At 45.6% G+C, this 23701-nt stretch overlaps 10 protein-coding genes across 10 annotated transcripts; 4 read left to right on the top strand and 6 right to left on the bottom strand.

Annotated features, from left to right (window-relative positions):
- Positions 1 to 51: 51 nt before the first annotated feature.
- AOL_s00004g168 (uncharacterized protein) lies at positions 52 to 1560 on the top strand (the record flags this gene model as incomplete). Its single annotated transcript, XM_011118818.1, has 2 exons — positions 52 to 115; positions 173 to 1560. 2 exons carry the CDS (start codon positions 52 to 54, stop codon positions 1558 to 1560), a joined length of 1452 nt encoding a protein of 483 aa, XP_011117120.1.
- A 672-nt stretch (positions 1561 to 2232) lies between these two features.
- On the bottom strand, positions 2233 to 3753 carry AOL_s00004g167 (uncharacterized protein; the record flags this gene model as incomplete). Its single annotated transcript, XM_011118817.1, has 1 exon — positions 2233 to 3753. The coding sequence occupies one exon, from the start codon at positions 3751 to 3753 to the stop codon at positions 2233 to 2235; it is 1521 nt and encodes a 506-aa protein (XP_011117119.1).
- Positions 3754 to 4620: 867 nt separating this feature from the next.
- AOL_s00004g166 (uncharacterized protein) lies at positions 4621 to 5613 on the bottom strand (the record flags this gene model as incomplete). Its single annotated transcript, XM_011118816.1, has 1 exon — positions 4621 to 5613. One exon carries the CDS (start codon positions 5611 to 5613, stop codon positions 4621 to 4623), a length of 993 nt encoding a protein of 330 aa, XP_011117118.1.
- Positions 5614 to 6661: 1048 nt separating this feature from the next.
- AOL_s00004g165 (uncharacterized protein) lies at positions 6662 to 9665 on the bottom strand (the record flags this gene model as incomplete). Its single annotated transcript, XM_011118815.1, has 3 exons — positions 6662 to 7812; positions 7910 to 8318; positions 8388 to 9665. The coding sequence occupies 3 exons, from the start codon at positions 9663 to 9665 to the stop codon at positions 6662 to 6664; spliced, it is 2838 nt and encodes a 945-aa protein (XP_011117117.1).
- A 2001-nt stretch (positions 9666 to 11666) lies between these two features.
- On the top strand, positions 11667 to 13987 carry AOL_s00004g164 (uncharacterized protein; the record flags this gene model as incomplete). The annotated part of the gene is made up of 2 exons (XM_011118814.1): positions 11667 to 12399; positions 12468 to 13987. The coding sequence occupies 2 exons, from the start codon at positions 11667 to 11669 to the stop codon at positions 13985 to 13987; spliced, it is 2253 nt and encodes a 750-aa protein (XP_011117116.1).
- Positions 13988 to 15097: 1110 nt separating this feature from the next.
- AOL_s00004g163 (uncharacterized protein) lies at positions 15098 to 15599 on the bottom strand (the record flags this gene model as incomplete). Its single annotated transcript, XM_011118813.1, has 3 exons — positions 15098 to 15177; positions 15256 to 15320; positions 15403 to 15599. The coding sequence occupies 3 exons, from the start codon at positions 15597 to 15599 to the stop codon at positions 15098 to 15100; spliced, it is 342 nt and encodes a 113-aa protein (XP_011117115.1).
- A 649-nt stretch (positions 15600 to 16248) lies between these two features.
- AOL_s00004g162 (uncharacterized protein) lies at positions 16249 to 17304 on the top strand (the record flags this gene model as incomplete). Its single annotated transcript, XM_011118812.1, has 1 exon — positions 16249 to 17304. The coding sequence occupies one exon, from the start codon at positions 16249 to 16251 to the stop codon at positions 17302 to 17304; it is 1056 nt and encodes a 351-aa protein (XP_011117114.1).
- Positions 17305 to 17810: 506 nt separating this feature from the next.
- AOL_s00004g161 (uncharacterized protein) lies at positions 17811 to 18104 on the bottom strand (the record flags this gene model as incomplete). The annotated part of the gene is made up of 1 exon (XM_011118811.1): positions 17811 to 18104. One exon carries the CDS (start codon positions 18102 to 18104, stop codon positions 17811 to 17813), a length of 294 nt encoding a protein of 97 aa, XP_011117113.1.
- Positions 18105 to 19919: 1815 nt separating this feature from the next.
- AOL_s00004g160 (uncharacterized protein) lies at positions 19920 to 22014 on the top strand (the record flags this gene model as incomplete). Its single annotated transcript, XM_011118810.1, has 5 exons — positions 19920 to 19936; positions 20046 to 20709; positions 20783 to 21701; positions 21775 to 21923; positions 21997 to 22014. 5 exons carry the CDS (start codon positions 19920 to 19922, stop codon positions 22012 to 22014), a joined length of 1767 nt encoding a protein of 588 aa, XP_011117112.1.
- A 735-nt stretch (positions 22015 to 22749) lies between these two features.
- On the bottom strand, positions 22750 to 23701 carry AOL_s00004g159 (uncharacterized protein; the record flags this gene model as incomplete). The annotated part of the gene is made up of 3 exons (XM_011118809.1): positions 22750 to 23068; positions 23142 to 23336; positions 23430 to 23701. The coding sequence occupies 3 exons, from the start codon at positions 23699 to 23701 to the stop codon at positions 22750 to 22752; spliced, it is 786 nt and encodes a 261-aa protein (XP_011117111.1).

The following is a 23701-nucleotide window of genomic DNA, read 5'->3' as shown; positions in this document are numbered from 1 at the left end:
TAGTTCCATACCGGCGACGTCGACAACGAAATCACACTAACTGCTTTCCGAATGCTCGTCTCGGATCTTTTGGCCTTTTTCCATGTAGTGAATGAAGGGGTCATCAATGTCCTGGGTTAGTCACTCAGATATTCAACTCAGCTTACGAACACGCTTATTAATAGTCTACTAGAGCACTACTTTGAAATGTCGCGATACGACGCCGAAAGGGCGCTCGAAATCTACAAAGTCTTTACAAGACAGACCGAGGATACCGTTGAATTCTTACAGAACGCCCGAAGACTCGAAACGGCCACTAGATTGCAAATCCCGAACGTCAAGCACGCTCCCACCTCTCTCACAAAAGCATTAGAAGAATACCTGCTAGATCCCGACTTCGATGTCAACCGACGGCAGTACCTCGCGGCCCAGGAAGCCAAGAAGACGGGTAAGAAAATTCCTACTACTGACATCTCGGCAACCAGCAAAACCACACCATCAGCCGCTAGTACTACAACCTCTGCCCCACAGGCGCCAGTTGCCGCTGCTCAGCAACAAGCAGTGCCAGCACCGCAGAGGCAAGGAGACCTCATCGATTTCTTCGCCTCAATAGAAAATGAGCAGACCCCTATGTTTGGCGGTACACCGACTACCAATGCCCAGCCAACGTTTGCGCAGCAACCCGTGCCGATTGTGGCCCCTCAAATCCAGGTCCCGATAATTCCGGCACCCCAGTTCTCTATCCAACAACAGCCTGGATTCGTGGTTCCTGGGCAAATTCCGCAAGTTCAAGTACCTCAGCAGTTCCTCGTTCAGAACCCCGTTCCGTTTTCGATGCAGCAACCTCTCCAGACGGACTTTACCGGGGCAGGATTTGGGGGCTACACTCCTGCTCCACAGTCCACCATAGCACCTATTCCACAGCCAGTCATTCAAACAACCCCTATCATCGCGCCGAACCTTACTGCCTCGGTTCAGACACCACAAAGTGCACAGGGATTACTACCATCAGCGACTGGAAGCACAAACCCATTCCGGCAGTCGATGATGCCAACCGGCTCTAGCGTTGCCTCTCCAATCGCCTCTACTGGTACAGGCGGATCCACAGGCACTTCCCGCGGAACCAATCCATTCGCTAGGGCTTCCACTATCCCGGTTGCAGCCCCTCAAGCAGCGCCAACATTCTCATCCACATCAACAGACTACTCCCAAAATACGCCACAGCAATCACAGCCACAGATACAGGCACCCCTTCGTTCAGCCTCTACCGGAAGTACTAATCCATTCTCCCGCCCAAAGCCAGAGAATACGTTACCTTCTGTATCCGAAGCTTCGCAAGGAGCAAATGGTGGATTCAACCAAGCCCCACTTCCATCCTTTCAACCCTCTGGTGGCCTCAACGTCGCTCAACCCACTGGCACAAACCCTTTTAGGCAAAGCAAGCTGCCAGCGGATCTCGCACCTCAGATTTCCATGGGCGGGCTCGAGCACTTAGAAACAATACCAGTTTTCCCAAGATCCGATCAGCAGCAACAGAATCAGCAGCAATCCCACGGTCAGGGGCAATGGGGTGGTTTCTGATTGATTCCAGCATACTGATAAAGAACCCTTTAGTAAACCGGAGGATTTCAGAAATGTACTATACTAGCAACTTTTAATACATCCTATTGCGATGGGGATGGTTTCTGCTGGCCTTTCGTTTGACTAACTCAGTTTCGATCCTTTTTTTTATTTTTATTTACAATTTTCTTTGTTTTCCCTCTTTGATATGATGATATGACATGAAACAACTTTTAGCCAGTGAATTGCTAGTTTTTTATAATTGAAGAAGATTATCCTAGCTCTCGTAGCTCTCAGGCTTCGCTCCAACACACGAACGTTGCATTTTTCTAATCAGGTTCCGATGCTAAGTACATATGTCTCAATACACCTATCCAGATGATTATACTATTCTATAAGAGGCCCTTTCGGCCCCACTCCACGGTTCAAAAAGGTCCGAGGGCTTGGGTTGCTATCTGGCCACACGGGCCACCTTGCACTATCGTGGCTACCGACAAAACTTCGGCAGTAGATGTTGATCTCTAACAATCCTATGGTGACTTCGAGCCATTCGGTCTAACTAGGGTACTGTGTATCTTCCAAATACTACAGCCGGCGATTGTGCATACTGATACAGAGCCATAGCTAGGGATGTCCTCGTATGTATTTTTATGGACTTTTTTTGTCCTATTGCCGTCAAGGAAATATTAAATATTAAAACTCCTCTTCTATTTTATCTTCATATAGCGAAGGTATTTGCGGTACCGGATCCTCGGCCTCTTCTAGTACAATCTCGTTCCCCCACGTCCCCCAGTTAGGTCTTCTCTCCTGTAAACCACCGCCAACATCTTCTACTTTCGGTATAGATGCTTTATAATCCTCGGCCCAAAATGGTACGTGAGGCTTAGTTTCATCCTCAGCTTTCTTTACTTCAATTTTGCCCTCAGGCCATCCGACTTTGACACTATCCTCACGCTTCAAGCTTTCCATTTCCTCTTCCTTCTTTGGCTCAGCTAGCCGCTCTTGACTAAAAACGTCCCTAGTTGCTGAATTATCGATCGCCAACGGATAGTATTGCCCACCACGCCACGGTTGTTGCTGCTGGGCCCGGTAACCGTCCGCAAGAACCCGCCGGGCTGCTTCAATCTTAAATGTTTGGTCACGGGCTATTAGCCCATAATCTGCCCCCTTATTCGCCCCCTTATCCGTTCTCATATCCGTATCTTTCCGATTCAGGTGCTTGTCTCCAGGAATTGGGGTCAGCTTCAGTACTAAATTGACCAGATCCGCCCAAGGCCGATACCAGCATCCATACCAGGCCAGGAAATAGTCAAATAAATTTGAAAGTGTAACCTCCTTGCCTACAGCACGGTAGCCAAAATCTGGATCATACTTAAACGGTTCCTCGTTGATATATTTCCCAAAGAAGGGGTGATCAAAACCAAATTTCCTTGCCAGTATATTCCAATTATTGGCATTATATGTAGATTGCCACATATCTTTTCGAAACGATTCAAGTTCGCCGAGGATGTGAGGCGGGGCATTTAGGTCGACTTTGACAAAAGGAATTTCTTTGGACGGCATTTCCATCGATGTCATGAATTTCCCCAGTTCCCAGGCTCTTTCTTCGACAATGTTTGGGCCTGTTAAGTTCCCTGGTCCTGATAACATGCTTTGCTTATTGATTTCGGTTTCTATATTATTAAACGTACCCCAAGAGAGAGAAGCCACTTCGCTGATAGTCTTAAGCCAAAGCTCGATATTTGTCGCGTTATTAACGAGTTTAGCCCGATCTAGACCCCACCCTAACTTCTCACGAACAAATTTTGCAGAAGCCGTTTCGATCATTCCATTGGGTGTCCACTGTTCTTTTCGGACAGTTTCCATATTCTCTAGACCAAGTTGAGCAATATCTACTAACGCGAGGATAAGAAACGTAAGACTATTCCGGGGTATAGAGGCTCTTTTTTTTCTTAACCATGGAGTTTGGAGGTCTGGTCCCAACGGGCAGATTTTAGTACGGACTTCTTTGAAAAAGTCGATTTGCTCATTGATGGAGCGGAATGTTGGGGCGTTTGACACAATCCATTCGGTCCAAACGTCGAGAGACATCGGCACCTCATTTCTGTCGGCTAGTTTGGGCCTCCACCCTTCGAATTTGGCGTGGGATAGGTTTTGGAAGGCGGAGAAGATGATTATGAAACGAAAGGCGAAGGTTGGAGATATCAGTTTCATTATGTTGTATTAATTTAAAGGGTCATAAAATTAATATGACCTAGTAACAGAAAAAGCCGATAATGGTTAGACACCTGTTCTATAAAACGTGGTTTCTCCATTATGTTAGAGTAACTAAAGTATCGCACTGCAAATGTGAGGTTGTTAGATCTAGATATCGCCGATATGCTGCCGAAAACAGAACGGTGTTATTGTAGCTACGTGCAACGAATAGATGCGTATATGAATCTCATATGTAGTCCTGGATACATAATACCTTGGCAGTTAGCTTTGTATACATGAGTTATGATCAGTAAGCTAATAAGACAGTAATCTGTTTCAGGATAAATCCTTGTCCTTTTTCTTTCCTCCTTTAGAATAAGAATTACTGAACTTAGTATCCAATCCAGTTTTTGGGTGCTTTGATAAGCATAGCGTACATCTCAGAATCTTTCAAGAAAATGTTTAGGTGTCCGGGAATTTGAGAGCATTAAGTTCGATGTAGCAGACATACATAGCAGAAATGATTACCCATTGACTGCCAAACAAATACATTTGCTCAATAGCTTCAGATCCTCGTAAAAACTTCCAATATCTTGGTAATAAAGTGGCTATATTAAGGGTAAGTCATGTTTTACCCTAGCCTGTCAGGTCCGAAGATCGGGCATCGTGTTGTCGTGTGGTATCCCGATATTAGATATCCCAAATAGGTTAGAATACAAATAACCGGCCAATAAGCAAAGAGTAAACGATAACAGGGTCAACACAGAGTAGCATTTGAGAATGAGGACCAGCTGGCAAAGTGCCCTAGGCTTGGAAGTCCCCGAATCTCTTCACAGAACGGATATAATTCCTAAGTTGGCTTTGTTGTAGGAAATATTAAGCATATTATGCCGCCTCGGATCCGCCCTTGCCACTGATTCCCATTGCCGCCATTTTCCCTACTACTTCCTCCTCCTCGGATCCAGGTACCGGGGTCACCCCTTCACTCAGCTCACTAATTTCTCTTGCTGGTTGCGCCCAGCATTCATACCATCCTTTAACATCCATAAATAAATTAATAAGTGTATACGGCCTTGCATTTTCAATTCCAAACCTAGGATTATAGGCTTTGGTGTTTAAAACTTCCGCATACGCCGGATTGTCCATCCCATCCTCCAAGGCGTCGTTGCTAAATTGATAGATGAAGCTACTCACGGCGTCGAGATTGTTGTGAATAGTCTGAAAGGTATCTATCCATCGATCTTTTTGCCCCGCATCTGCGAGGATAACGGTACCGTATGGATGTGCTGGACTCCATCGCGCGTCTGTGAAAAAGCGTGATACTACTTCCTGTTTAGAATGCCCAGGTAAGTCGGTTGGTTCCGATGGTAGCTTAATAGAATTTGATATTCCAGCATCCATTCTTTTAAGGTCCGGGATATCTTCGTTAACAATATTCATCACGTTGTAAAGAACGTTTGCAACGCCTATAGCCTCTTCCCATGTTTCCCCGTCGTATAAACTACGCATCAGAGTAACTAACACCGTATCTTCGGTAGAAGGTGGTTGACCTTTGGCGATTCCTAGGGCGAGCTCGACTTCGTCGTGTAAGTACTTAATAGCAGAGAGATAATGTTTGAGGGTGGTGTCAGGGTTCGCATTGGTTGTGCCATATTCAGGAGCGGTCGAGATCGCACATGTTTCTTTACGTGCCTGAAGGAACTCTCGGAGTTTATCGTAGATATCGCTGAAGGTTGCGGCGTTCTCAGTTACCCAGTTACGATAATCGGTAATCGGGATTTTGAGCTTGCCCAATCCGACTGGGTCGGGTGCGATAGAGGGTTTAATCGTTGTGAATACGACAAAGATTATCGGAACCGTGCCTAGTTTGAATTTCATATTAGGGGATTGGGGGCTCCGCTATGGAGTATTATATCTAAGCAGATCAACGTGTGGGGTGTACCGGTAGTTGAGATCGTAAATTCCCACGTTACCCATGAGGCGGGTATTAGGATTTTATCACTATACACAAGCTCGGTGCGAGAATGAGGGCATTTGATGCATTTATTTGTAGAACGATAGTACTAGGCGCGATGAAGGCCTCAAATCCAAAATTTTTGCCAATACACATAATTTTACAATCGATCATATAGTCTTGTTATTTGAACCCATGTAAACGAATACAAAACAATAGGGCAAATACTAACTATCGTCGGAATTCAAAAAGAAGGTAAAAAGGTTCGTGTCTCTGTCTAAATTCTATCACTCTCAGCGGGTGCACCCGGGTGGTTTCGAAATTAGTGTTGAGGTGTGTTGTAATATTCTGAAGAATCCCCGCCTCATCTAAGATCGCTTCAAGACACCTCCAAAGGTGACATTCGCATCTGCATGTCATTCAAGAAAACAGAATATTTCGCTATACGCATAAAACATTTTTAGTATCCCAAAGTCTCCACTTTTTCAACGAACAAATCTTTCGCGAACACGAAGTCTTGAAATCCATTTATGGAAGGTGCTTCCGAAAGTTTAAGGTTGCATGAATATGCTACATGCAGCTGTCGCATCTGTGGGTTGTGGACGGCGGCTTCTCATGCGAGGCATGCAAGACTTTATGCTTATACCTTCTAACTCGGGGAACGGTGACAATGGGAATCTGGGGAGGAATGAAAATAATAATAAAAAGGTTCCCGGTTTTTTTTACGAACTCATGCGAGACAGTTGTTTAATAGTTGGGATCAACTTTAACTCTTGGGTTTTATTCTTCAGTTTCCTTCGTCATAGCATGATAGCATAGGACGAAAGTCCCTTGTGACAAAGCTCTAGATATAGACCGTAGAGAAACCGTAAGTTTGAATGAGCCGAACTACATAACAAGTAGTTACTCGGCCGTTACATTTGTAAAAACATGTGTTCAACCCCCAACCCACAGCTTTGCGTCGCAATTAGGTCAGTAGCTATCGTCAGAATCGTACTGATCCCTTTGTGGATTCGAAAATGATGGAGGCCTGCCTTCCCGCAGCTGTACTCTAAGAGTTTCTGTACATTTAGCAATAAATTCCGGCCCCAGCTCATTCTCGAACTGCTGTACAAGCATATCAACAGGCTTATTCCTCATCTCAGACTGGAACTCTTCTCCAATAGAGCGTGTTTCTCGAAGAGTTTGGAGAGCAGTATCTTCCGCATATGTATCGAGAGCGGCGCAGAGTCGGGTTTTTAGGTTGGCCATCTGCATACTAAAAACGTTTTCCATGACCTTCGCGCGCTCCGCTCTATACGATATTGCGATTTGACTTGCTAGTGGTCGTAAACATTCGTCCGAGAGTTGTATGTTCTTTTTAAGCATGCATTTGATGAAATCTTTGGGATAACCCTTGTATCCGATTTCTTTGCCTAAGCCTCCTGATGGCGGACTTATATTAAGCCATCTCAAGGTCGAGACTTTGACGTCGCCCAATAGAAGTTTTTCCACTGGTGTCCATTCCTGCCCGGTTATTCGTTTCATAGCCTTTCCTTCGGCGGTATCTAGTTCAGTACATTCTAAGGTCATGCGCTCGATACCGCTGAAGGGGAAATTTGCAAACTGTTCCCACCACAGCGTCGTCGTCTTGCCTCTGTAGGAAACTGATCTGCAGGCAGGTGGTGGGGTGAGGAGAAAGGAAGGGTGTATCGAGAGCGCATCTATGATAGACAGAGAACGCAGGTTTTTAAGACCTCCAATCACAGTTTGTAGGCCTGTGAGGGCCTCCCATAACTGCTTTACTCCCTTCTTGATTTCCCCCCTGGGCTGATAGCTCACACCAATCCAGGTCCGTAGAGTCACATTTTCCAGATTGGGCGAGCCGGAGAGTATATCAACTAATGAATTTGCAGCCAGTGTTGCCATGGCTAAGTTCTCGTCCCACAGTAAGAGGACCTCGAGGTCTTTTAGATTTCTGGTATCTAGTAACGAGGTAGGGTCCACTTTCGGGGGGCTGGGAAGATTGAAGACTAGGCTTAGTCTGAACTCTTCCGGAGTTTTTTTTTGTGAGTATTCTTTGATTGTACGGTAGAACCGGAGGCTTGCCGGATCATGGAACTCATCTTCAACCCTTGGCCGCACTATTAATATTCTGTGAGCTTCAATTACATTTTCGATCTACCCGCCACCATACCATAGTTCGGCAGCCTGGCGTTTGTAACAGCTAGTTTAACTTACTCCTCGCAACCATAAGCGTCCAATCAAGGGATAGGTGACTGAGCTTCGGTGTGTTTCCTAGTTCAATTTGGTTTGCCAGCGCGGATAGGATCTCATTTGGCGACCGATCGGAATCATCTACTGCAATATAGAAACCTTGGCCGAGTTCTAGCCGTTCCAAGTTCTCAAGGCCCCCAGCTCCGGAGAGTTCGAAGGATTTTACCAAGCGGTGCGATGCTTCTGCAGTAACCGATGGCCGGGGATATTCGCGATCGTACCTTCCACCAAAACAAAGGCTGGCCCACAGATCGGGGTAGCAGATATCATAGAGTGCTTTGCACGATAACATGAGGTTGAATACGCCGCTGCGATTAAGATGCTTGAGAACATTGGGAATTATTTTGTTGCTGGTGACTACGATTGGTGGCGGCTGCTTCGGCCAGAAAATGATCAGTGGTTTCTTCCAATTGGGAAAGATATTCTAAATAGGATTACATACTTTCAAGGTTTGGAGCTTACCCCGGATTAACTCGAAGGCTTTCTGTTTTCGAGCCACCTCCCGACGCCGCTCCTCATAGAAATTCCATTCCCCCATTTCGTTGAACCCTCCGCCATTTACTAAGATGTTGGAGGATTCCAAACACTTGATATTTTGTAAAAACACCCTAGCTATAGGTTCAAAAAATCGAGCAGGGTCCCCATCGAACATAGAGAAAGTGGCATTTATATAGAGTCTTTCCAAGTTACTAGTGATCTTAGACATTTTTTCAAAGAAGGCGACACGTTCAGGGCCCCACCGGTCGTCAAATCCGCGTATGAAGGTTAGTCGCTTTAACGTTGACGGTCCGTCGCTAAGTGGTTCATGCGAATCCCAATGTGAAAATGTAGAGAGGATTTCAACGGATTGAATCCGCGGTAGCAGGAGGATTAGAAAACACTCCGACTGGTGGAGCGACAGCTCGTCAGAGCTCTTATGGTTCTTTGGGCCTGCAATTTTGAAAAACTCGAGGTTTGCGAGACCAGGAAGCAGTGTTTTTGGGCCCACTATATCCCCATTGGCTTTGTATCGAAGATTATCAAAAAAGAATAAGGAGTGGTCAAGCGGTTGGTAACTGCTTAGACAATTGTAATATGCCGTTTGAACTCTATAGTTGTAGTTGCGTCTATGGTAGTCTCTGTCATCGTCATCGTCATCGCCATCTTCATCGAACTCACAACTTAGAAGCTTTAGTGCGCTTGAGTATGTTTCGCCTCCAGGTCTGTACGCTTGTGTGCCCAAATCCACTAGTGAGAGATCAACCTCGCCCAAATCGAGGGATTTCAGGTTCGGGGTCAAGCAGAGAAGTAAAGGCAACAGCGCTTCGGAATTCTTGCCACCTAAAATAATTGATTTTGTTTTTTCATTGATGTCCCACTTTTTGCAAAGGGCCGAGATCTTCTCCCTCTCTAGTCCTGTCCAGGCCCAGTCTTTTGTCCAATGTTCTTTGTCAATTTTCCAATCCGACCAATTCCTTCGATGCCATTCTACCGTCATGTTCGCGAAGTGTTCGCCAATTTCTGGGTTCCTGAGGAGGCACCGAGCGAACCTCCATCCTGAGTGGGAAATATCATCAACGGCGAACGTAAGTTTTTGGCCAACGAATTTTTGAATATTTTCCTTGAATAGCTTGCAGACTTGGATGGACCTGCTAATGTCCACATCGGACAGGTCGTTGTCACCGAAGATTTTAGCGAGAATTTCATTAGGAAGGGCGAGAATGGGTGGTATTGCATTCATTTTGTATTCTTCTTCCGCTCTTCTATTCGTGGTGATTTGTGAAAGGTTGCTCTGTGTAGAAGCATTTGTGAAAGCGAAAAGTTGCTCTGTGTATAAGTATTCGGATCTGCCTTGTACGTTTAACTGTATTCTAGGAAAATGGACGAAAGAGGGGTAAACAACCCCACTTTTTAAAGACGTATTTTGATGCCTGTGAGACTATCTAATTGCAACGCCTCTCGAGTTAGGAGTTTTGGTTGATGTTCATGTCATGTCTGGCATGCAGTACTCCGTGGTGTGGGCACAGGGTTCTAGAATATCGCTAACCAATCAGACAAAACACAAGTCTCCCGATTTGGAGCGTTTGGGCGAGTTAGCTCTGGACTGAGTAGCCTGTTCCGGTAGGCCAGGATTAATTCAGTCAAGATGTTCGTCGCGGAAGCTTCGTCGAGCAACATGCGCATATGTATGCGACTGACGCATGCACAATTTTGACCACAATTTGGAGGCATTATGGGTGCCCCCCGCTGTCAATAACATCGCAATGTAATTAACGTCGCCTTCAAAGCCTTTCCCCGGCTCTAGCTCTTTTTATTACCTAGTGGTAGTCTCGGAGCCAGATTCGCCCTGTGGGATGGAGAGCCGAAATTGCCAAATGAAATTACGGCGGCCGAAGACGCCCTTTTCTGAAGTGAGACCGCATGGCAACAGCAGCAGGCCACTCTGTTAAGAATGGATGATGAGAGATTGATTTCGATTGATTGATTGATTGAATTTCATCAATCATCAATTGAATTGAACTGATTGGCCCCGTGATTGGGTCTCTCTTGGCTGACCGAGGCTGCGACGGACGGAGGTGGTTTGGTGTGGTTTGGACTAGATTGCATTGCATATTGTATTGCAGCCATGCCATGCCATGGGATGTATGGGGGAAGGATGGATGGTTGACTTGACTTGACTTGACCTGACATGACTTGGATTGAATGGAGATGGTGGATGTGGTTGCGAGGAGTAAGAGCAAGCGCATGAATTAAACCTGGGCGGCTTTCTTCCATATAGTCTTCCTCCCCCTCATAAGTCTCCCCCCTCCCCTCTTCCCCCCGATGTAATTCCTCTTCTTTTCAAAACACCATCACCAACATCACAGCGTATCCATATCTCATCGCTCCCAACCACACTCCCACTACCACCACACTGTTGGACATATCGAGCTCTGCTGCCCCACACCTATATAGCCGAGGGCATCACACATCAGCGGCGCTAGACGAAAAGGGGTGAAGCTCGACAAGGGAGAGCAGCAGCACCGGCCGGCAGCATCTCCCACCATCGTTCGTTCTATCGCTCAATCAGCAGCAAAATCAGTGAAGCAGCTGATATCCGACATAATATAACCTAGCAAACCGCTGCATTGCATCTCCGAACCTTCTTTTTTTTTTCCTGTTCTCTAAAGATTACTGTCCCATACGCATGGGACAAGCGTCTCGAAGCATCTAACCTGAGGCTGGCTGTCACTGTTCCTCCTTCCTGATCCAGCCATCGAAGTGGCTGTTGTTCCAACGGCTGGCGGTGCTTCTGCTCGCCGTGAGCAATAGCTAGGGAAGCTATAGCACTAAGGCACTATAGCTTGAACAACCTGTCTGATTGAAACCGTTCCTTTTCAAAGCTGCCAAAATAGGGTCGGTAATGCCCTTGGTCCCATTCTCTTTCCTCCCACGCCCCCATTCGTTTCGCTCCCTTTTCGTAGCTTCCCCCCAAGAAAAAATCATAGACACCCAACCTCGTTTGATAGAGTTACGTCGACCAGTTTAGCTCACATCCATCTCTGTCGATTCGTGTTTTTTTAGATTCCCGGCCTTTGACCAGCAGGAGGTTTCTCCGACCGACGGTTCGAGTGCATTTGCACCACCGCAACCCCTCAACTCGGACAACACGCAACACCTTCTGCAGCCACCCGCCAGGAGGGGTTCCTTACTATATTCAACAACCTATATCCAAGATTACCTGGTAGCAGCTCAGAAGACCATGTCTGCAACCGATCCTCCGAAGACGCCTGGCGGGCCTCCAAAGAGAGGCGGAGGCCTCAGTGCCCTGCTGGCCAAGTTCGAGCAAGGAGGTGGAGGCGGCGGAGGCTCGCCGAGTGCGGGCTCGAGCTCTGCCTCCGCGACCCCTGAGCCAGCGTTCAAGCCGAAACCCATTGGAAGGGTCAAAACAAACTTTGTCGCCGTAACAGATCAGAGCGGAGTAGTTGGCCTTCGAAAGACCGAGAACGGAGAGGCATCGCCCATCAAGGGACCCGGTACACCTACCAGGTTTGCCTTTGGTGGACCGTTAGCAGACGGTACACCTAAAAAGGCCGAGTTCCCCAAGACCGAGACTCCCAAGGTAGCGGAGTTTCCAAAGGTGGAGAAGCCTGCTGAAGTTAACGGAAAGGACAAGGTAGAGAAGGAAGAAGCCAAACCCGAAGAGCCGGCAAAGGAAGAATCCAAGCCAGCTGTCGAAGAAAAGGCTGAAGAAAAGGCCGAAGAAAAGATTGAAGAAAAGGCTGAAGAGAAAGTAGAGGATAAGGTAGAAGAAGTTGTGGTAGACCTTAAGAAAGAAGAGCCGGCCCCCGAGAGCTTGCCTGAGGTTACGAAGGAGCCAGAACCACCCGTCGCTGAGGTCGCTTTGGAACAGAAGGATGTTGTTCCTGATGTCGAAGACTTGGCTAAAGAAGAGCCTGCACCAGAGGCTTCGGCCAAAGAAAACCCTATCGATGGTAAGGGAAACTTATCCAGACCGCACTCCATTCCTCACGATAGGATATTGACATATGTTATTGAATAGAACCAGTATCAGCGCCCGCTCCCGTTGAAGAACCCACGCCCGCTCCAGAGACAGTGGAATTAGCCGGGAAAGATGAGGCTCCAGTTGCCCCAGAGGCTCAACCCGAGCCACAGGCCGAGGAGCCCAAAGAACCTGTTGTAGAACCAGAGACTATTCCAGAGGAGGCAAAGCAGGAGATTGTAGAGGAATTGGCTGTTGAAGAGCCAGCTGTTGAAGAGCCAGCCGTCGAGGAACCGGCTGTTGAGAAATCGGTTGTCGAGGAACCGGTTGTAGAGGAACCAGCTGTTGAAGAACCCGCCGCTGAGGTGCCAGTAGTCGAAAAGGCCCCGGAACCAGTCTCAACAGAGGAAGCTGCAGCCGTCACTGAAGAGCCCGCCTTAGAGGCTCCTAAGGAGCCGTCTCACGAACCAGAGCCTGAAGTTGTTGAACAAGTCATTGAGGCGCCAGCTGAGCCTTCTATCCCGGTCAACGTTGTGCCACCGACACCGGTTAATGCACACGCTGCCACCAAAAAGCCATCCCATATTGCAAGGCCATCCGGTTCCTCTAGGGTACCTGTCCACGGCACTAAACCCGCCGATAGAAAACCAGTCCACAAGCCAGCGGAAACAAAGCCAGTTACCAGGGTCCCTATTACAAAGGCTCCCATCGCTCCCAAGACGACTACTACTGCGACTTCCAGCGTTCCGAAACCAAAGTCAACTACCTCAAGCGCACCGAAACCTACGACTACAAGGGGACATACTAAGCAACCCAGTCTATCCTCTCCTGCCAAGGTTACAAGGCCGAGATCTCCAGCTCCAGGGGCAACGAAGACACATTCTGAGAGCACACCAAAACCATCGACTGAAGATGCCACGGCAACCGATGCTCGCCCTTCTACAGAAGGCGAATCCTCTACAGCCATACCAAAGCCGAGGTCAAATCGACTCTCCCTTGGTGTTACGAAGACTGCCACCAAGCCTTCTAGTATTCCTATTCACGGCCGCCCTTCTCTTCATGGAACTTCTTCATTATCTTCTACTTCTTCGTCTACTTCAAAGCTCGCTGCACCAACAAATAAATCTACAAGCCGTGCTAAAACACCCAGCCGGCTAACAGCGCAAGCTACTAATCGTCCAAATTCACGAATTGCGCATACCAAATCCCCATCCGTCTCCCCAACCCGTGCAGAACACCGAGTTCGGACACAATCCCGGGCCTCTATGGCTTCGGAGTCGACCATCCGTCCCAAGTCGACACATATTGATCCAGGTTTCCTAGCTCGCCTTTCGAGACCTACAGCGAGCAGTGCCTCGAAAGTCGTCGAGAAGAGATTAGTGTCGCCACCAGCGCCGGGGTCCTCTCCAAAGAGAGTTGGTGGATCCCAGAAATCGTCGAGAAAAACAGATGATGACCAAGCCAGCAATGCTAGCGTGGACAATGATCACCCACCGACCTTCGAGGATAATGGACCAAACGATGAGTATCATGAAACTGCGCCAGATTTGAGTGACCACAGGACGGCTCTCCAGTCGTAGAAAAGAAAAAGAAACTTTCCTTAGTATCTTAGACTTCCTTTGTTCTCTCAGCAAACTCCCTCCTTTCGTTCTTTGCCTTCTTCGCAAGGTACTACACACCCTTTCTTTGAATAGTTTTTTTCTTTTCGTTTTCTTCATTTCTATGGTCATTATAGCCGGTATTCTTAGGGGTTTTTTCCTTGTAGTTATTTCATATATATATATAAGTACATTTATATATAGCCATTTAAAGCGTCGAAGCGACACCGATCACCACCAACCAACTTTCCTCCTTTCCATTTGTGTATACACGAAACCTTTAGCTAGTCGAGCTTCTACCAGAGTGTATTTGATCGTTACATGTTTACTATTGAAGGTACAACAGTGTAATTATATACTGCCTCTTCTCTTTTTTTTTTTTCGTGTTTATCTACCATCATTCCGCACCTCGTTTGCTTCTCAAAAGGTCACATAGTATAGTCGCGGGAATGAAAGGTTACGGAAGAATTAAAATAACAAAAAAATGGCTTGACATTTCAAATTCAAGAATTCAGTAAGCTGCTGCAAGAATCGCTTTTAGATATGGCCGTTAATACATTAAATGAAGTTTCTCAGAAACTGATAAAGAGTATACAAAGAATGTAATTATAAATAAATAAGCACCTGAACGACTGTTCCTTCCTCCAACCCCCTCGATATTCGGCGCACTCCTAAATTAGAACCTTCCGTCTGGCGCGCGGCGCTCAAAAAAAAAAAAAGCTAATGAGACCGGTTGATGACGGAGTGGATTGTTGGATCAGGTAGATGTAAGCGATGCAATATGTCCGTACCCGCTATACTACGTGTACCCGAGATCGATCCTTTTTCCCTTTGCCTTGCCTTGCCTTTTGACAGGTCGTCTGATATGATGTCTGGTGTGCATATATGGCTAGGACGATGTTGGGACTGGCTAACTGGTTATAGTCATGTTGGGATTTTGCGTTATCGATATGGAGTACGGATTGAGGTATCGGTAATTTTTTCCCAGATTGCGAGATTATCTTGGCGGGAAATATTTTTCTTAATTTTTTTTTATTTCATTCTGATTTTTAATTTTTGATAATAACTTTTTTTTAAGTTAAATAAAGAGAATTAGTTATTGATTTCTCTGATCGTTCTTCGTCTTTCGCTGTCCGGGATGGGTTTTGCGCGGGGTTGTTCGCCCAGGTAGACTATGTTTTATATAGTTTTGTCAGTGTGTCTTCTTTTTTTTTTTTTCCTTGCGTGTATGAGGGATATAAATGTTTTACCTCGTTTATAGAGCATGTAACTGCTGACGATGGCGATGGGCAGAGCGATGATGATTAGTTTGACCCTATAAAATAAAAACATCATTAGCATATGTTTTAAACTAGTGTATGTATGTATGCAATATTGTAAGACATCGAAATAAGTACCTTGTATGGGCAGCCTTATACTTCGCGGGCAACTCCTCCGGTGTCGTTGGAATGGGAATCGTACTGGCAGGTTTCCCGGGGTTCTGGAAGACTGGTCTTGGGAGAGGAGGACCGGGACGGCGGTTTGTGGGAGTGGACGCCATGGCGGGGATTGAAGGCGAGACGGGGTTGTAGATGTGGTGAAGTGGATAGTTCATCTTTTTTAGTTTTATTTTTATTTTATTTTTTTATTTTTAATTTTTTTAATATTTTTTTTCGGCTCGTCGAATCGGGTTTCGGGCGGGTTTAGTTTGTTTGTTTGAATTGGGGTGATCAATTGAGGTTTCGGGATGAGAGAAGGGATGGGAAATGCGGGCTAACTAAGGCTGAAAGTCTTTCTCTTGACGTTTGAGCCGCAGGACTTGGCCTGTGCATAACGATATATTATAGCAATTGACATGGGCGAGATATCGGCAGCCTGAGCCTATCTATATTTATATTTATATTAGTATTAATATTAATATTTATAAATATTCATGGGATCTAAATCTTGATCCTTCGGTTTTTGGAGGTTTAAATAGAATTAGGGATCCGCGAGGGGTCTTCAACTTTGTTCTCATTGTTCGTATACTTCACTACACATACATACGCATATGAGACTGCAGCTGCTGTGGACGACAGTGGTCTTCTAATATCAGCTATTGAAGACCCCCCACGATTACAATTAACTCAAGAACACCATCTACCAACTCTGACGATGGAATATCCTACTCCTTCAATCTCATAGCTTCATCCCGGACAGTCATCCCTTTCGAACTCATATCATCTCCAAACTCAACTTCCGCATCATCATCCCAGCCTTCTAAAATGCAACAAATACCAACGCATTTTCACATCCCTCTCTTCCTTCTCCTCTTTTTCCTCAATCTAGTCGTCCGGGAGGTATCCGCCATCAATGATACCGCAATCGACTTCTCCACCGCTCCCTCTTGTGCTCGCCCTTATTGTCTCGAAGACAAAGACTCACCATACACCTGGACCCCTCAAAACCTCTGTCCATCCTCATCCAGCATTCTCCCATCCTGCTTCTGCAACCTTCCCCGCCCCCTCATCTGTCTCCCCTACGACCCCACCGCTCCAGATACCTGTTATACAGAGCTAAAAACATGGTATACAGCCCTCTGTACCTCCACGATGGGAATAATCCCCAACAAAACGCTCCCATACCTCAAACTCCCCGGATGCGCCAGAAACTGCGCGAAAGCTATGACGTCCCATCTAGGATGTCCTGATCACTCATTAAACTGTGCTTGTCAGCTTACTTACCTACCCGGAAATACGGCGGAGTGTATTAAAGACCGGTGTGGCGGGGATATTCTCACTTATATCGGGAGTTTACCGACGTTTACTGGCAAGTGGATTTATCAATCTTGTGCGTTTGATGGGGATCGGGACGTTGATGGTAATGGTAATAATACTAGTAATGCTAATAATAATACTAATACGAATAATAATAATAATATGGTGGAGGTATTGGGTATCAGAAGCGATACTCCGGAGTATAAAAACAGTCCGGCTGCATATCCGCAGGAAATCCTAGTCGACGATTTCCAGGGGAAGGAATATACAAACTGGCAAAACGCGTTGAATAGCAAACGAGCTAGGAACTCGAATTTGGGGGTTATTATTCCGCTCAGTTTGATATTCGGGGGGGTATTTGGGATTATGGGATTGCAATGGTTGGCGGCTTGTTGTGGGTTTCAAACACAGGCTTCGAGACAGATGTGGGATAAAGCTGGGAGATTGGTGAAGAAGGTTTTTGGGGCCATTGGTGCGGTATTTTCGTGGATTTGGAAAGGGGTGGTGATTTTGGGAACGTGGATTTGGAAGGGTGGGAAGGTGGTTTGGGGGTGGGTTAGGTGAGGTCGAGATTGCATTGTGACACGACTACGCTGTGATGCTACGCATTGGGTTTATTGTTACACGATTACGGTTTTTGATTTTGTTACACGGGACCGTTGATACGGGAAGAGAGTATGAGAATGGGATTTTAGTATTGAGGATTGGGGTTTAGCTTGTTCTGGGGTGTTTTTGGATGTGTAGATAAGAAAATGCTAAAGGTTCTTGAATCCAGTTGATGCTATTTGATCTTAATAGAATTGAGACCTGTGGATTATGACATCGTGGGTGTTAGTGATGTTATGAAGGGGTGGATGGGTGGTGTATATATATACCTTTTGCTCTCCTGTTCAAAAACCGGATCCCATGCCATGTGATTCATAAGTAGATGGAAGAGTGTCGCATCCAGTATTAACGATAATAGTATGATGTCTTTGATATACCAGTAATCATTAGTATATCCCTAACACGACTTGACTAGCAACTAAAATGACATTATATAAGTAACTTACCATACTAAACAAACCCCATCAACCTTGAATATCCAAGATAGGGAAAGCATCGTCAGGAATCAACCCGCGTCTCAATTCAGCAGTGAGATTGCTAAGGTTAGCTGAAGCCTGACCGGTTCCACCCTTTTTGAGATGGATGATGACTCCAGGAATCTGTTCATCATTGATGATGCGGGCGTAGATGAAGGAAAACTCGACGCCATACTTGACCAAGGTCGAGCGGATGCCGTCGGCGTTTTTTTGCCAAACCTTGAAAGAAGGATGGGAGGAAGTCATTTCACGAGCGTACTTGATATCATGACCAGAAGACATTTTGATTAGCTTTTTTCTTCTTTGAAGATGAAAGGTTGATAAGACTTTTGATTGAGGGAGTAAAGTTGATGAGGGTGGTGATTGATGGGGAGGTTCAATGATGATGTTGATGTTGGTGAGGTGCGATAGGTTTGTGGAGAGGGTTGGTGAAGAGGGAGGAAGGAAGGAAGAAAGAAGGGATAGAGAGAACTGAGGACGTCGTCGCCGTCTACGTCTTCCGCCATTCTCCCACCGACAGCATCACTTTGTAATCATACGGTACGCACAGCACGATTAATACCAATGCCAGCTCTGATTTCAAGACCGCTAGACGCCTAAGCTAATATTATAGGTATTATATACGACGACTCGATTAATCTCTCAAATGGTTATTGATCTATTCTAGAGAAAGTGTAAGAGGACTTCACTCCTTGACGAAGCTACTTCAACCGAACCTATTCACTTTGGTACTCGAAGTTGATGCTCATTATTTGGAGGCATTCTTCCAGAACTAGAACTAACATATATACAGATACACACGACTATGAACTCTACTCGAATAACCACGGGGTTCTCATTACATACATTATTATTCAAACACACCGAATCCATCCCAAAGTGCATCCCAGCGGTCTCGTATCTATCCAATTATATTTACAAATATAAAATGTGTTGGTACACCAAAATACCACAGCCACGGCGACAAGAACGGAAGTTCGGCCAGTCAGACGTTGAACGACCCACGTGCGACCACGGAGATATCCTCTTTTGCATGGCAATTGCTCCGATAACTGTCGCTGAAATACTCCTTTCCCCTCTTGCTGTCTGTCCCTTTCTTTTTCTCTTACATACAACTTACTAACTATCTCCAACATTCCATTCACGGTGCGGTGGTGACATCGATATATATCCTTTCGATCGAATCGAATCGAATCGAATCGTCGAGCTCGGGATCGCTGGCGTTCCGTTCCGTTGCGTCATACGTTCAAACCTGCAGATTCGGATTCGGATTCGCTAGGGCCAATAAGCTCGCCTCAAGACCAGGCGCTGCATTGTTGCAAGCAAGCAAGCAAGCACACGAGAGGTACTGGTCACGGCTGTACGCGAATTAATACGCGAGTCATGCAGGTTTAGACCGGACCACGGCTTCGGCTTCAATCACAAACATACCCCGAAGCTTAAATTTTTCAAATCTCCGGATGAACTTCGATCGAGAATTCGACAATTGGATACTTACACTTTTGGTTGAATCGAAATTACTGTTATATTAGTGGAGTCAGAAAAACCGAAGTTTCAGAATTGGCATATCATTACTTTTCTTAACTGAATTAATTATATATACTTACACAGTATAACAAAGGTAATACGTGTTCCATTGCATGTTAGTTAACGTTGGATTGGATTGGCATTGATAGATATCACCCCCTTGCTTTATAATTAACCAACTTCGACTTGACATTTGTTAAGTTTGTTAAGCTGTTTGGATCGAAGAAACTTGATACCCAAATTAATTGGCATTTCCCAACTTCAATGCAATCCATGCATCCAAGAACAACTTGTCTCCACTAGCACTTGGACCGACGCTAATATTAATTCCATACTTAGCTTATTTAGCTTATTTACTTACGTATACTGGCTGCTGCTAAGAAGTCTTGCGCGGATTATAATCAAAAATTCGAATTACCCCTGGACCATCTTTTCGGAATTTATTGATTTTTCTCCTTCCTTCCTTCCTCACATTCAACACATATACATGTTGAGATACTCGAGGAACTACTCCTGTATCGACAGCTCAACTGTATCATCATCATCACCACCACCATCATTGTCGCATCCATGCCGCCACAATTTGGGTAAGCTAGCTCGTGAATCTTAATTCCTACTACCTACCTCATCATAAAAAATTAAAATAGAGAGAAAAGAAGGAAAGAACATAAAAACTGACTTAAATAAATAAAAAAGCCGTCTCGGCATCCTAGCCATCGTCTTCGCCTTCCTCTGCTTCAGCGCCTGGCGTTTCTCCCACCACGGTATCGTAAGCGACTCTACCATAGGTAAACTCTCAGGTTCCGGTTCCGGTCACATTATCGATGCTCATGGAGATTACATTCAAGGATATGTCCCACCAATCCACGATACAAGTCACAAGCATGACTACAATGCCAATGCTCCTCCTCCTCCCTCTCCTCCATCCCCCCCTTCCTCTTCAAAACCGAAGGGAAGTAGTGATGACATAGATGGAATGGACCCGGATGATTTAGGCCTGGGTTCTGATCTAGCGGTCGGAGATGGGAAGAAAGGACAGCAAGGCAAAGATAATAATAAAATCTATGTAACTGTTACGGTTAAGGAAGTTGAGACTAAGACGGTAACTCAAGATCGGATTGTTACGGGGAAACCTTCTGAAGAAGTCCGAACGACGGCGACGGCAACGTCGAGTATTAGTCGCCGGTTCGAACGATATGCTGGGTTGGTTGAGGATTACAATGAACTCTTAACACCGAATGATCAGAAGATCTTGGGAGAAATGCAAACCAAGAGTTCGAGACAGGATAGATTAAGGAGGATGTATGATCTTAATGGAGCGGATGAATGGTTGCAGTTTATTAAAGATCAGGATGATGCGGTATGTCAATGCTTCCTCCAAATTACAATAACTGCTTTGATGAAATCGATACAGGTACTGATAAGAATGACAGGCCATGCCACCATTCACCAAATTCGCCCAAGAATACATCTACAACTGGCAACACCCCGACCCTTCCGACTGCAAAAACCGAAAATTCCTCGTCCTCCACCATAACAGAGATATCAATGGCCTAGGCACCGTCGTCCACGGCACAGGCTGGGTCCTCGGCCTCGCCATGCGTCACGGCCGTATCCTAATCTACGATGACGAAGTCTCGCCGGGTCAAAACTTCCTAGAACCGGACTGCCAAGCAAGCGGTATCAGATCTCTCGACTGCATCTTCCTACCCCTCAGCAGCTGTAGCAGTACCCACCATCTCACGGAAGATAACCATCTCAAACTCGAAAGTTACTGGAGAATCCCCCTTCACATCAACATGTCGGCTGCCGCCGTACCCCCACTGTTCGGACAAATGCTCAAAAACAACTTCCCAGAGATGCACCCAGACGCTATGAAGTACTGGTGGCGCTCACAAGCTGCGGCATATATGATGCGAATGAATCGTCCGGCTTTGGAACGTTTAAAAGCCCTCCGTCTGGATGAAGCCCAGAATACAGCAGTTACACATTCCTCCACAGGCGAACTTGTTGATGCTAAAGTCCCCTTCCCGCTTCCAGATGGTAGTTTTAGCATGCACGTCCGACACGGTGATAAGGGTATCGAGATGGAACTTATCCCCTTTAGAAAATATGTGGACCGGGCAGAGGAGTATGCGGCCATGAACATGATAATGACCAAGAAGACATGTTTCATAAGCACCGAAGACATAGGGGTTATAGAAGAAGCGAAACAAATCGGAAACGCATGGATCAGTCCTAATACTACTAGTAACCCGAATTGGACGTGGATTTGGAGTAATATTCCAAGAATTAATGGTGGGCCCGTGGAGCAGTTGAATAAGTTTGGAAATCGAACGGATATGACCATAAGTATGTTTACTCTCTCTCAACACCTTCTAGTGGTTGCCAAGGTATATAATGCTAATATTTGTGTGTCATGTAGAATGGATGTTGCAGATGTTCTTTGCGATTGAGGCACCTCATATTCTTGGTACGAGGGGTAGCGGGTGGAATCGGATGATCGATGAATTGAGATGTATATGGGTCGATTGTAGAGGATCTTACATGGAAGTCGGACCATTTGAAGATTGGGTATGCAAACCAATTAACCCCCGTCTTCTATAACCTGAGGTATAGTGACTAAGCTAACATGATGGTCACATAGGTTCACTACAATTTTTGATTTTTTTTTCATCTTTTTTCATCAACTTTATGGATGCAACCTTGAAGCCCGTTTTAAGTTTGGTTTCGGGTTAGTTCTAGTTTCCTCTTTTTTACTATTATTTGCCCTTGTTGAACTATTCGCTCCAGGGCTGGTAGGGGGGTCGGGGAAAAAATGGGTGCATTTGGGATGGCGCTACGTATAATCGACAAAAGTCGGCTTTGCGGCTTTTATTCTTTTAAAGTTTAACTTCGACCGATCGAATCGATTCCATATAGACTTGTTAGCTTTATCAACAGCTTTTATTTTTTTTGGGCTAATGTATTTGTTTTATTAATATTAATTATGATTCTTATTGGCTCATGCATGGTTTCCATTCTATTACCTTCACGGAAGATATCTTGTACCATATTCAAATCTTTGGCTTGGCTGGGTTAAAAAAAAAAAAAAAAAAATAAGGATCGTATCAATTGTATTTGCATCTATATTCTCTATTGACTGACTGACTGAGTGCGCCTGGAATGTATGTGTATATCTCGCAAATTTTTGACAAAAAAAAAACAGAAAAGGATTGTTCACAAACGCCATGATGCCCCATATGAAAAAGAAAGAAAGAAAGAAAGTCCAAACACCAGTTTGCAACATCTGAAAAAAGTACCTTCATACCGTTACTCTCCACAATCTCCCCTCTAGATCTCCCATATATAACCTCCCTCACAATACTCATCCCAATTAACCATCAAAAAGAAAGATCCACTACCCCTCCACCTCCTTCACCACAGCCGGCACATGCACCGGCCTAAGCGCATACGTCCTCACAGGGAACAAATGTAACCTCTCCGGAAACCCTCTCTGCAACTCACTCTTAACCACAACCAACCCTGCCTCTCCAAAGATTCTTCTAAAATTCTCATCGGTCCTCGTAACGCTACTATCCTCTGCATCGAATACGTCTTCGAAGTTGTTCGAATTGTTTTCTTTCACGAAGATTAGACCGCCCGGTGTTAGGGCTTTTGAACAGCGGAGGAGGTAGGAGATTAAATCGGCGTCTGTTAGGTGGTTGAGACACCATTGGCTGTGGGAGTAAATATAGTTTGTTAGTTTGTACTTATTCTTTTGGGAGGGAGGGGTTATGAAGGGGGACATACTGCCAGATACACCAGTATCTACCTTCCTCTGGTTCCCATGATTCCAGACCGACGTTGAATACATCACCGATTTTACCACCGGTGGTGGGTAGATCTGTCGATAACAGTAGTTCTTCTGTAAACTTCGAAACCGGTTCTACGATATCCACCACATCCATATGTTTTAACAAAAGTCCTTTTGTAATTCGACCGATTCTATCATCTCCATCAAACCCGTCAGTCCTCTTTCATCCAAAAAAAAAAAAGAAAGAAAGAAAGAAATAAATAAAAGAAAGAAAACATACTCACCCAGCCCCACAATCCACCCCCCTCCTAACCCCATCAACAGGAACCCCCATCGACGGTTTCAACTTCGCCAAGAAATTACTCGACGTTTGTAAATCCACTCGTGAAACTTGTGGATATCCTCCTAACATCCCGGAGACCGTGGAAGGTATTGCAGTCCAATATGCGATTTGGGCTGCATAGTCCGGGGTATTTGTACCGCTGGCTTCGCCGTTGCTGGGCGTGGGTGAGCGTGGGACGTTGGTTAGTGGTGGGAGGGGGTTGTAAGCGTCCAT

Source organism: Orbilia oligospora (assembly GCF_000225545.1).
Source record: "Orbilia oligospora ATCC 24927 unplaced genomic scaffold scaffold00004, whole genome shotgun sequence".
NCBI classification, from domain to species: Eukaryota; Fungi; Ascomycota; class Orbiliomycetes; order Orbiliales; family Orbiliaceae; genus Orbilia; species Orbilia oligospora.
The sequence above is the reverse complement of the archived record's forward strand: the minus strand, read 5'-3'. Positions and strand labels throughout refer to the sequence as shown.